We start from the raw sequence: 12,220 nt of genomic DNA on the forward strand, positions 1-12,220 counted from the left end.
CTCTCCGCCCCCACCCCACTCTGGCCTATCACCCTCACCTTGACCTCCTTCCACCTATCACATTTCCAACGCCCCTCCCCCAAGTCCCTCCTCCCTACCTTTTATCTTGGCCTGCTGGACACACTTTCCTCATTCCTGAAGAAGGGCTTATGCCCGAAACATCGATTCTCCTGTTCCTTGGATGCTGCCTGACCTGCTGCGCTTTTCCAGCAACACATTTTCAGCTCTGAAAACAAGAGGTATTGGCTAAACGAGGTAATGGTTCTGAGACAGTGAAATAGAGTCACAGAGATGTACAGCATGGAAACAGACCCTTCGGTCCAACTCGTCCATTCCGACCAGATATCCCAACCCAATCTAGTCCCACCTACCACCACCCGGTCCATATCCCTCCAAACCCTTCCTATTCATACACCCATCCAGATGCCTTTTAAATGTTGCAATTGTACCAGCCTCCATCACATCCTCTGGCAGCTCATTCCATACACGTACCACCCTCTTTGTGAAAAGGTTGCACTTGGGTCTCTTTTTGTTTTCTTAATCTTTCCCCTCTCACCCTAAACTTTGTCTACTTATGCTGACCATGCTCCTATGATTTTATAAACCTCTATAAGGTCACCCCTCAGTCTCCGAGGGAAAACAGCCCCAGTCTATTCAGCCTCTCCCTATAGCTCAAATCCTCCAACCCTGGCAACATCCTTGTAAATCTTTCCTGAACCCTTTCAAGTTTCACAACATCTTTCCAATAGGAAGGAGACCAGAATTGCACACAATATTCCAACAGTGGCCTAACCAATGTCCTGTACAGCTGCAACATGACCTCCCAACCCCTATACTCAATACTCTGACCAATAAAGGAAAGCATACCAAACGCTGCCTTCACTATCCTATCTACTTGCGACTCAACTTTCTATGAACCTGCACTCCAAGGTCTCTTTGTTCAACAACATTGCCTAGGGCCTTACCATTAAGTGTAGAAGTCCTGCTAAGATTTGCTTTCCCAAAATGCATCACCTCACATTTTTTTGGATTAAACTCCATCTGCCACTTCTCAGCCCATTGGCCCATCTGGTCCAAGTCCTGTTGTAATCTGAGGTAACCCTCTTCGCTGTGCACTACATCTCCAAGTTTGGTGTCATCTGCAAACCTGCTAACTATACATCTTAAGCTTGTGTCCAAATCATTTATGTAAATGATGAAAACTAGTGAACCCAGCACCGATCCTTGTGGCACTCCACTGTCACAGGCCTCCAGTCTGATAAACAACCCTCCACCACCACCCTCTGTCTTCTACCTTTGAGCCAGTTCTGTATCCAAATGGCTAGTTCTCCCTGTATTCCATGAGATCTAACCTTGCTAATCAGTCTCCCATGGGGAACCTTGTCGAACACCTTACTGAAGTCCATGTAGATCACATCTACCTCTCTGCCCTCATCAATCCTCTTTGTTACTTCTTCAAAAAACTCAATCAAGTTTGTGAGACATGATTTCCCACGCGCAAAGCCATGTTGACTATCCCTAATCAGTCCTTGCCTTTCCAAATACATGTACATTCTGTACTTCAGGATTCTCTCCAACAACTTGCCCTCCACCGAGGTCAGGCTCACTGGTCTATAGTTCCCTGGCTTGTCCTTACCACCTTTCTTAAATAGTGGCACCATGTTATTGAAGTTGCATTAGCTACACCAAGCTGACATAATGTGCAGTTTTTGGGTTGAGATAGGGAGTACAGCACTAGCCTTGGTAGGTAGCAGATGTATTTTACACAGTTTCCAAGAGTAACACATATATTTATTACTTCATGCATCTTACACAAGTGCTCCTTCGGTGCATCCAGTGGTGTATCCTCTTCCACTAATCACAGGCCCTAACGACAGTACAGACAAAAGATTGGTGGCAGTGAGTAACCTCCAAATAACCTTGCACTGTCCTAAACATGAAGCTGGTAGATATGATGTATCCAGCATTGACATTAGGGGCAAATGTCGGTGGTAGCATTGCAGCTTGGAATTCTATGCAGGCACTTCCATCACTTAAAGTTCCAGAACCAACGGAAATAATTTTGTTTTGAAGTAAAGTTAATTGACCACTTTAAGAAAGCAGTCAGTAGCAGCTGAAATGTAAGTGCTGCCAGAGACTGCAGTAGCTGTAGAATCAGCTGCAGGCCAAGCCTGACACTCCAAAGACAAACCTTCACCAAGGAGCTGGTAGGAGGTGCAGACAGGACAGCATCAGCTAGAAAGAAAAACCAACCAGAAAACTTGGGAAAAGACAAAACCATAGTGATGGAGTCTCTGGGAATGAAGTGTACCAATTAGTTAATTTTGAATTGCTTTTTGTTTCTTGATTCCACAACCTGACACCTTTTGTATTTTTGTATAAAAGCCATAGTTTTTTTAACTTGGTTTGGTTATAGATGATTTGCATTCATTAACTGATTGCTTTTTATTTATTAGCAGTGTTTCCATTTTCAGATTATGCAATTTCAGGAGGCTCTCCCTTTTCCTGGTGTGTCCAATTAATACTTGATAAAAGACAAACCCAAGAGAGGAACTCTGTATTATCCTTTGCTTGAATACTTGTCAGGTTGCTATCCCAGTTCAGAGAAATGCAAGTTGGTTTTGAATGGAAGTTATTCTCCTGCCTTGAAATATGTAAACGCAAGACCACTAAACAGACTGATGGCGATAATACACTGCCTATAAGTTTACCCATTTTCTTTGAGTTGCTTTTCACCCTCTGCTGGTGTGAGTGGGGGCAAAAGGATTCCTGCTTGCGGGTTTCCTGGTTTTCCACTCTGACTTGTTCATCACTGTTTTCCTCATAGATTGTAATTCAGAGAGGGCAAGGTGCAGTTCACTGCAGAAATGGGCATTTCTCCGCTCTGTCAAAATTCCCACATTGTCCTAGTGTTTGGGTACATAGTTAATCCACAGCATGATGCTGAGTTTCTGTGTGCTCCCAAAATTGTGCACTGAGTGGTAATGTAAGTAATGGGAAAAGATACTAACAGTGAATGGACAGGGTCAAATCCAGGCAGCTAGTCTTGAATCTAACCACCTAGCATCAAGAATCTCTGTAAAATTTGAGTTTGGCAGTTTTAAACCTAATCCCGTATTCCCATTATTTGGCTATAAAAAGCCAGCCTTGTTTTGACTTGTTCATAATGAGTGGAGATACAGTAAAGATAAAGCTGCCATAGTCTCAGAGGACCACAGGTCGTCTCTCATTTCGAGGCAGTCAGCAGGTAGTGAGTTTAATTTGAGAGTCACCACACCTTAGATAAGGGAGGAGTTTATGAAGGCAGGACCTTTGTGGGAACTTCAGCTGGTGTAGGAGTTGAACCCTCATTGTTGGCATCAGTCTGCATTGCAAACCAGCCATCAAACAAACTGAGCTCAGCAAGTCAGTGCTAGAGCAGAGCTGAGATTTAGGCCTGAAGTGTGTTTGAGCAGCATGGAGGGGATTTTATCCTGCACCTGACTATGCTAAAGAGCTCAATGCTAACACACACACTGCAGTTCCATCTGAAAGCCTCCTTTAATCTCGCTGCAATCAAGTGCCTCGATGACACAATGCAGGCATATGGTTTCCTAAGAGGAATGAAAAGCACTAATTGCAATTTGTGCTGAGCTGTCTAAGGAGTGACATATAACTCTTGTGCTGAAGAATCCACAACCTTTTGGGAACTCTGAAATAGAAGGGAGAAAAAACCTTGAATTTTTTGCAAACCTAACTTTCAATGTTTCCAATAATGAAATAACTCGCGTGCTATTTTAATAAAGTTAGCTATTTAAGAATTTGATTGGGATAACCAACTTCCCAATTAGGGAACTATTTTCAATCAGGGCTGTAGGTTGCTGAGCTGTCCTTGTTCATTTGTTCAATTAAATACTGTAGCAAACTAACGTCCATCACTATTTAGCAGGTTGGCTGAACAAATGCATCCAACTTGGAAAACTCAAAAGAGTAAACCTTTCAAAAATTTCTTCAATTAATGTGTATTGAATGAATTTTTAAGTTTCAGGTATGAAATAGACTGATGTTACTGCTGAATGTTATCTCTTATTCTTGTAGCTTATGTTTTAAAAGTGCTTAAATTCTTCACTGTAATGATGCCATTGCTATCCACCAAAAAACTGTAGTGAACAAGACAGCTGTGACACCCAGAAAAAATTGAGTATTTTTTGGGATTATTGCTCTGGAAGTGAATTCAGTTCAGTTTTGAAACTGAGTGATATATAACAATTCTTGTTGCAACATGTAATTGTGATTGTGTATTTTTATAGTCCAATCAAAAATCATTGTTTATTGAATCAAAATGTCAAGTGGTGTGAAGCTTGGGAATAGTGCTGGCAAAAATAATTGCATCTACTTCAGCAATGTACAACTGACTTCAGTTACACAATGCTCCATCCACTGAACTCAATACCTAAGAAAATGCCATTTTTAAAAAAAATGAACGAAACATGATGTAAAATCTTGCACAATGTAACCTAAATTGATGCAGGCTGTGGTGCGAACTGAAATCCAAATGGACTTCTGATGACTGTAAATCTAGCCAGCGACATCCTTGTTTAATGGCCTCATTTGAACCCATTATTCATGTTGACTGCCACCCATGATCCCAGGTGAAATGTTTATCACTGACGTCAGAATGGGCACATTTTTTAGAGTCCATCCATTTTATTACCCTGTTATCCCATTTTTATTGTATTATTTTTCCGTCAGACATGCTGCATCTATGCAGCTCACTGACTTTGCTGATTGTCACAGTTAAAATAGGGAAGAGAAAGATGAAGGTAAGGAATTGAATTTTGGCCGTGAGTAATTCAGGAGCGATACATGTTACTGCTTCTGGTTAAGTCTTTCCATTCAATGTGATCATATGGCCTTAGAGTCATTGAGATGTATAGCTTGATTAGATTAGATTAGATTAGATTAGATTACTTACAGTGTGGAAACAGGCCCTTCGGCCCAACAAGTCCACACCGACCCGCTGAAGCGCAAACCACCCATACCCCTACATTTACCCCTTACCTAACACTACGGACAATTTAACATGGCCAATTCACCTGACAATTGAACCCGGGTCTCTGGCGCTGCGAGGCAGCAGTGCTAACCACTGTGCCACCGTGCCGTTCCATAGCATGGAACAAGGAATAAATGCTTCCATTGACAGTAAAATAACACTGGATAACCCTTGATTCCTTGCTCGTATTGGTCATGGATGTTGAATCGCCCCAGGCGATCTTTTGGTCAATGAAATCAAAGTCCTGTGTTGACATTGTTAAAGAATTATTTGTTTCGGGTCGGTTAGGGTACTGTTTGGCTCTCACCTTGCTTTTGTTCAGAAGCCTTTTGACTTGTTTCAGATTGGTTTTTTAAAAAAAAAAATTGCTGGCAGAGGTTTCATACAGCAACAAGCTTGAAACCAAATCAGTGACAGCATTCATTCTGCTAAATTCCCAGCAACCATTGAGTCGGCGAATTGTTTCCTGGTTTAGAAAGACTGAACTTCTAAAAAGTAAGTCTATGGTGAGATCCTTATACAAGGAAGGAGGGTCTAATACTTTATTCATCTATTGGAATCGAAGGTTTTCTTGTTTGACAAAAGAAAAATGTCCCTGTTATTTTTAATGAGCAGTTTACATGAAGAATTACAGACCCAGCCTGCATTGAGTTTTTATTCATTTCATTCTCCTAGAAAGCAGAGGGGGTGCTGATGAAACTGGATTCTGGGCGTGAAGGCATGGGTTAAACTGCTAGACATGCAACCTGTAGTGGTTAGAGGGAACTGAAAAAATAGTTTTGCAAGGTATTAAATTGTAGGATGTATTTTTGTTTGCAATTACCACATTGTGAATTGCTATTTAGGGTTCTTGTATCAGGTAACACATTCCACTCTGGGAGTTTACACAAGGGGAGGGAAAAACTGTGAACTGTCAGTTCCTGCAATGTAGCAACAGTAACTCTTGCTGCAACCTTTTGCATCATTGATAAGATTGAAATAATAAATCTAAGTGCAGAACATCTTGCATGACCCTGTGCAATTCATTGTCAGGAAACAGACCTCGCCTGTGATCTTTACATGCAGTTAGTTTCCCAGCATTGACAGGGAGAGGTAACTCCTGTGCCACCCATCTCCATGTAGGAGGAAGGAGATTCGAGTAGTGCTCTGTGCTGCTGTTGTCAGTTTCCACCTTGAGGCTGTCATCGATGGTGGAACTGAAGATGCCTCGACTGCTTGATAATATGACTTCAGAGGATAAGCACGAGAAGGGATTAATAAAAGTGTTTCTTTTTTCAATTTTATGCACATTTTTCCTGATTTAAGTGGCTGATAACATTAAGTATTACTTTGGAAGGACAACTGACCATTCAGCCACTCGACTTTCTGCCTTTTCAGTTAGATCATGAATGATCTGTAATGCACCCACCTTGGTTCCGTGTCCGCTGCCCTTGCCTGTCTAATATCGATCCATCTCTGGTTCAAAAAAAATTGACTTCCGTTTCCTCAGCATGCTTCAAGGTCTGTGTTCCAGATTTACGTACTTCTGTGTATAAAGAAGTACTTCCTAACTTCTTCCTGCTAGAACCTGACTCCAGGCATTGCTCTGTATTCTTCTGGAGAAAGATGTGTTTACCACTCAGGATCTTTTCCCTTGATTTGAGATTCCGAAAGGTTTGCTGGAAGAATCCACAGGAATTTGAGATTAGGCTCAAATTTTATACCAACCCTCACAGTTGGAGCTCCCTAACTGAGCGCCATGACTCAAGCCTATGCTTGTCTTTTTGAATGGTATGGCTGCGGTGTAGCCATCGGCAGAAGGCACTGCAGTCAATACCTTCCAAGTCAGCAACTTCCACCGCCACTGTGGAAGAGATGGTCAGGCGGTGTGTGGAAACACCACTATCTCTAAACTCCCCTCCAAGCCATATACCATACAGAATTGGAGATCTATTCACTGCACCTTCATCTTCACTAAAACTTGCCATCACCTTCTCGACAGCACTTAAGCATGAACAATAAGTGTCTGCTTTGTCAGCGAATGCATTTTGTAAAAGCTAGTATCTTTGGGAGGAAGCTGGCGGGAGTTTGAAGCAAGGTGTGTCTGTTTTCCAGCTATTGTTTTTTCAAATGACTCGTGACTTCACACCACTTATATTTGTTTAATAATGTATTATTGTGTGTTATGTACTCACTCTCATTTTTATTTCTTGATAGTAATGGACTGTCATCTTAAATGTGGCTGGTTTGCTTGTATTTTACTTGCATACTTTTTACAGGGCATCAGAACTCAACGCTGGCTGTTTCTAGTATCCCTTTGTTTGAATTAGGGCAATCACTGTAAGCACAGACATGCAGTTTCTTGTCTTCAGTTAGGCAGGTTCCAAGAAAACGGACCTCTCTCCAACTCTGATATTAGTGTTTTTTTTCAACAAAATACCATCCAAAAACTTTCAGCTTGCCTTTCAATTCAACGTAAGTAATCCTTTGCGAACTGGAAGCACATTGCAGCTGTCAAATATTTCTCACTCTATGCATAGTGATTTTCAAACTGATATTTGACACTTCCAAATTTAGTTTTAGAAAATGGAGATGTAGAAGTGTACCCCAAACCTCAAGACAGTTGATTCTCTAATGCTGACAAATCAACTCTTGTCCTCGCCAGCAGACTGAACTGCAGCTTCAGGAAATCAAAAGCAAAGACCCCTTCCTGCGTTCGGGGGGAGAAATGAGTGAAATGTTTGGCTGTCAAATTGCTATTGTAGTTCTCAAAGGGTTCAATCAATTCAACCACCAACATGAAATAATTTACTTAATGTCTCTGGGAGTTGGATTTCTCATACTTTGTTCTGACAATTACTCTGACTGAATATGTGCTGTCCCACCTCCTTCCCCCCACCCACTCCCCACACCTGCTGCATAGACTACCTCTGGAGATCATGACCGTCGTCTGTCAGTGTGAGGATATAGAAACCATTGAGGGGGTCCCTGTATATGTTACAGGGGTCGCACAGGTAACTCGAACTTAACCTTGCTCTTTTATTGTCTTTTTTTTCTACCCTCTTCCTCTTCACCATCCCTACTATTCTCAACCCATTCCCTCCTCCCTGTTCCCAGCAGCAACTGAATGCTGACCTCAACTGCAGCACCTTCACCGCTTTATTCCCCTAGCATCACGGCCAAGTGGCATGGCCTGTAGCACTGTAGGTATTGCACAGAAGGAAATGGATTAAACCAAATGAAGAGGGAAGAAAAAGGTCAGAAGGGACAGACTGATTTAAAATATAGCAAAAGAATGAACAAAATTGCTGTACATTGAACATGTTTGTATATCCCTGCCATTGCCCTTGTCAGAAGGACAGGAATATATCTCATGCCCTTCAGAATGAGCAATTTTACTGGGCACTGATTGGGCACTCCCAGATTTCAACAGCGTTCATAAAGTCTTCTGATTGTGAGATGCATTGATTGCAGTGATGACAGACTGAACTCATTTCTGGAGCGAAGTAGCACTCTTCCTCACCACAACATGGGAATTGACTTGATGCAATGAATTATTGAGTGGCCTGAATTATAAGTTACATTTGTGTGTTCTTAAAACAGCTTGTTTCTTGTACATGTTGTCTTGTATAAAATGATGAAACAATTTCTCCAGGAGGTGTTCTAACTAAGTGGGATCACCCACACTGCGACAATCTCATGGGAAGCCTCTCTTGAGCCATGCAATGATTTTTCTTTGATATTAATTATTTAGCTTGGCTTTTTTTTTGAGCACTGTACAGTACCTCTACTTGGGGTCAAAGGTGAGCCGTGGAAGGATTGGAGAGAAAAAAGCAAGTGAGGCTTGAGGCCTGTCATGTGACCTGGAATTTGCGAGTGTTTTACGTTTTTCACAGGATGTCCCTTGAGATTATGACGCTTCAGCCCAAGTGTGAGGATGTAGAGACCGCAGAGGGGGTAGCACTAACTGTCACAGGGGTCGCTCAGGTAAATAACCCCAAAATCCCAAAAAGTAATCTAATTTCTAAAAACTCTTTGCAGCCTAAGTCTGTTAAAAGGCACAAAAAACTTACTAATGCTTTTGCTTATCTTAACAAAACAGTAGGAGGCCACTTATTCTGTAATTCTTGCATAAATAACATTCAAGGGTGGAAAATGTGTTTAGCTAGGACCTGACTGTGATAGCATTCAGGCTCATAGTTGTTTATATTGTTCAAGGGTCCTCCATTCATAGATCATGTTTTCTTTCCTCACTGAGCCCCACTGTGACAGCGTTGAAGCTTGTGGTGACATAAAGCAGATCCATGGAAAGTTCCCTCAGACAGTCCTGGGGTTTCACCAACAAAATTGTGCATTTGTGGACGAAAAGGTCCCAAAGAATTTGATGTGAAATCTTGCACACATACAATTTTCCACCCCTGAATATTAATGGTGAGCTGTTTGTTCACTTTGAAACAGTGGGAACATTTTCTGTAACGTTCAATTAACTTTTCAGGCTTTGGTGACTGTTGTTCAATTTTTTAAGTTTCATTTTTTTTGTTGACTATTCCTATTCCGCCTCAACTGGTTAAGTGGAACTGCATGATCTTCCAATGAATGGCATTCTCCCTGGTCTGAGCCCACACAGCATGGGAAGTCGCAAGCATCCGGAGTTCTTAGTGTCACCCATGGGGACAACCAACCCTTTGCAGTACACAATGTACCGAAGTGTTCTGTAACTTCCATCAAACTACTTGAGAATTCACTTGGCATTTTTGACAAATAAGTGAAATCTGGGAGCCTTGAACTTAATGCTAATGAAGTTCCTTGAGCACAGATAGATACATTTTTAAAAATACAAAAGCATATTAGTTCCTCTGTTTTACAAATGGAGGCACTACATACAAAACCATACAAGTTATCCTAAACCTTGTAAAGATGACTGGTTAGTGCAAGCACTGCCTTCCTAGAGCACAACATATTCCTGATGAAGAAGGGCTCATGCCCGAAACGTCGATTCTCCTGCTCCTTGGATGCTGCCTGACCTGCTGCGCTTTTCCAGCAACACATTTTCAGCTATGATCTCCAGCATCTGCAGCCCTCACTTTCTCCTAGAGCACAACATATATTCAAGTCCCATAAACTTGGATACAGTTTGGCAGAGTTCCTCAGTGTTCCTAGATGTGCATAGGGTTACATTTGGAGTTTCATTCATTGAAGCATGCAACCCATCAGCATCATTCATTGAGCTCTTTTCTTCATAGTGGTATAGTTTGCAAAAGTATCAAAGTCCTACTTTACATTTACTATCCTTGGGTTGGTGAGGACAATGAGAGACCAGCTAGGAAAGCATTGGAATTGTTGAATCAGGAGCTGATAAAGGTCTGGAATCTGAGTTTTGTTGATAGTTGGGCTGGGATGGGTATTGTCACAGCAGCCCTTGATGATGTAGAGGCTATAGGGTTTGAAGCACAGTTTCATTAAGAACACCAAGGTTCCAAGTTGTTCAGCTGGAGATAGTGTCTGGGAAGAGGGAGTGAGATCAATATGCAGGGTAGGCACAAACTGAAGACTCTGGAAATTGCTGCTAATTTGAAGACTGGATCAGAGAGATGGTGGAAAGGTTTCACTGGGTGTGTTTGTACAAAATGACCCCATGTGGCCAAGGGGCAGTGCAGCTGAGAAAGTGAGAGTCCAGGATTGACCCCTGGCCAAACTAGCAGCCTAGAAACTAATAAGAAATGCTTTCAGTTCTACTGATACACGGCTGAGATAATGTTAGTGGAGTGGCAAAATTTGATTCTCTGTCCTGGCAGTTGTTATAAGTAATTTAGAAAATTGCTGTGTATGGAATTTATAATTTAGAGATGGACTCTGCCGAATATTAATTAGATTGCTTTTTATTTTGATTCAGTGTTTGCATAATTGTATATTGGCAATCAGGTTACTTCTAGTGTGACTTCACTTGAATCTTTTGAAGATTTTGCAGTAAGAGGAATTTCCTTTGTAGCGTTTATTCGCCTGCTAACTATTCTTTTATTCCATTTGCACATTCAAAGCTTCAGGCTAGAACAGAACAAAACCTCCCTGTGATAGAATTCAAATGAAGGGACAGTGATGTGCGGCTGTCAAGTTTGGATGACGCTTTTCTGTTTTGTGCTGGGCCTAAAGAGATCTCTAATCTGGAGCACTTGCTCCAAATGGTTATGATGCCAAAGCTTTGATTATGAGTGGAATTTAACATCGGTACTCGTTTCAGAGCTTGATGTTTTTTAAAAATCTGCCTCAAACAGCTGAAAAGTGTGTATCACGTTGGATTGTGAAGCCTACCTGCAGTCATCCCTTTTTACTTGTTCAGCCTCCCTTGTCCTAGATGCTGTCATCATTAGAGAACTTTTAAGGTTTTTATATAAATCAAACAGTAGAGAAAATGACTAGCTATGGTACTGAGTTGTGCAGGCTAGAAGAAAACCAGGTTAATATTTTGTCTAAAGGGGGTACTGATCCCATCTTTTTATTTCAGAATTCATTGTTTAAAATTATTTGCGAATTTGCTTTTCTTAATTTAGTTGAAGTATGTATAATTTTCATTTTTTTTTTTCCTCATGCTTTTGATTTGAACCTAACAGGATAGACTATTGGCCTTCAGATGAGTAGGTTAGAAAGAGGCGAGAAATCAGCAAGAACTTCCCGCTGGCCCATTACTACAGTGACTGTGCTGGAAAGAGTGTCCAGGTGAGGACAGCAATGAGCTCAACTTGGATGCTTTCCTGAATTGATATAGCCTTATGAGATGAGTGACCATAATATGATAGAATTTTACATTGTCTTTGAACATGAAAAAGTTCAGTCTGAAAAGTGTGTTACACTTGAATAAGGGAAAACATGGGGCACAAGCTGTCTGTACTTGATTGGGAAATACATTCAAAGGTATGGCTGTATGTAGGCAGTGGGAAGTCTTATTACATTATTACATATAGTTGCTGTAAGCCATATAATAATTCTATGTTCTTTTGATGTGCTCAAACTGTCAAGGTCAAGCACTCTGACTAAGGAGCTTGAGGGTTACATAGGATTTTAAAAACAAGGACAGCAACGTGAATACTTGAGTGACGTCAGTCAGAGTGACTTTGGGGGCAAACAGTAGGATAAATATCTGAGGAGCGGGGTCAGAGTGGCCCTAGGGGTGAACAACAGGGATAAATACCTGAGGAGGGGGGTCAGTGACAG

At 41.4% G+C, this 12,220-nt stretch overlaps 1 protein-coding gene across 5 annotated transcripts in view; it reads left to right on the forward strand.

Moving 5' to 3' along the window:
- LOC122563866 (flotillin-2-like) overlaps positions 1-12,220 on the forward strand; it is a 92,857-nt gene that overhangs the window by 35,255 nt on the left and 45,382 nt on the right. For 2 of the 5 annotated variants that reach the window (XM_043718064.1, XM_043718062.1), the window contains exon 3: positions 8,908-8,998. The exons of 1 other annotated variant lie outside the window; for it this stretch is intronic. In XM_043718064.1, coding sequence (XP_043573999.1) covers positions 8,908-8,998 — 91 coding nt within the window. Of the gene's footprint in view, positions 1-7,934; positions 8,026-8,907; positions 8,999-11,649; positions 11,726-12,220 lie in introns of those variants that run through there. 2 more of the 5 variants (XM_043718063.1, XM_043718066.1) reach the window with 2 other exon arrangements.

Source organism: Chiloscyllium plagiosum, chromosome 28 (assembly GCF_004010195.1).
Source record: "Chiloscyllium plagiosum isolate BGI_BamShark_2017 chromosome 28, ASM401019v2, whole genome shotgun sequence".
NCBI classification, from domain to species: Eukaryota; Metazoa; Chordata; class Chondrichthyes; order Orectolobiformes; family Hemiscylliidae; genus Chiloscyllium; species Chiloscyllium plagiosum.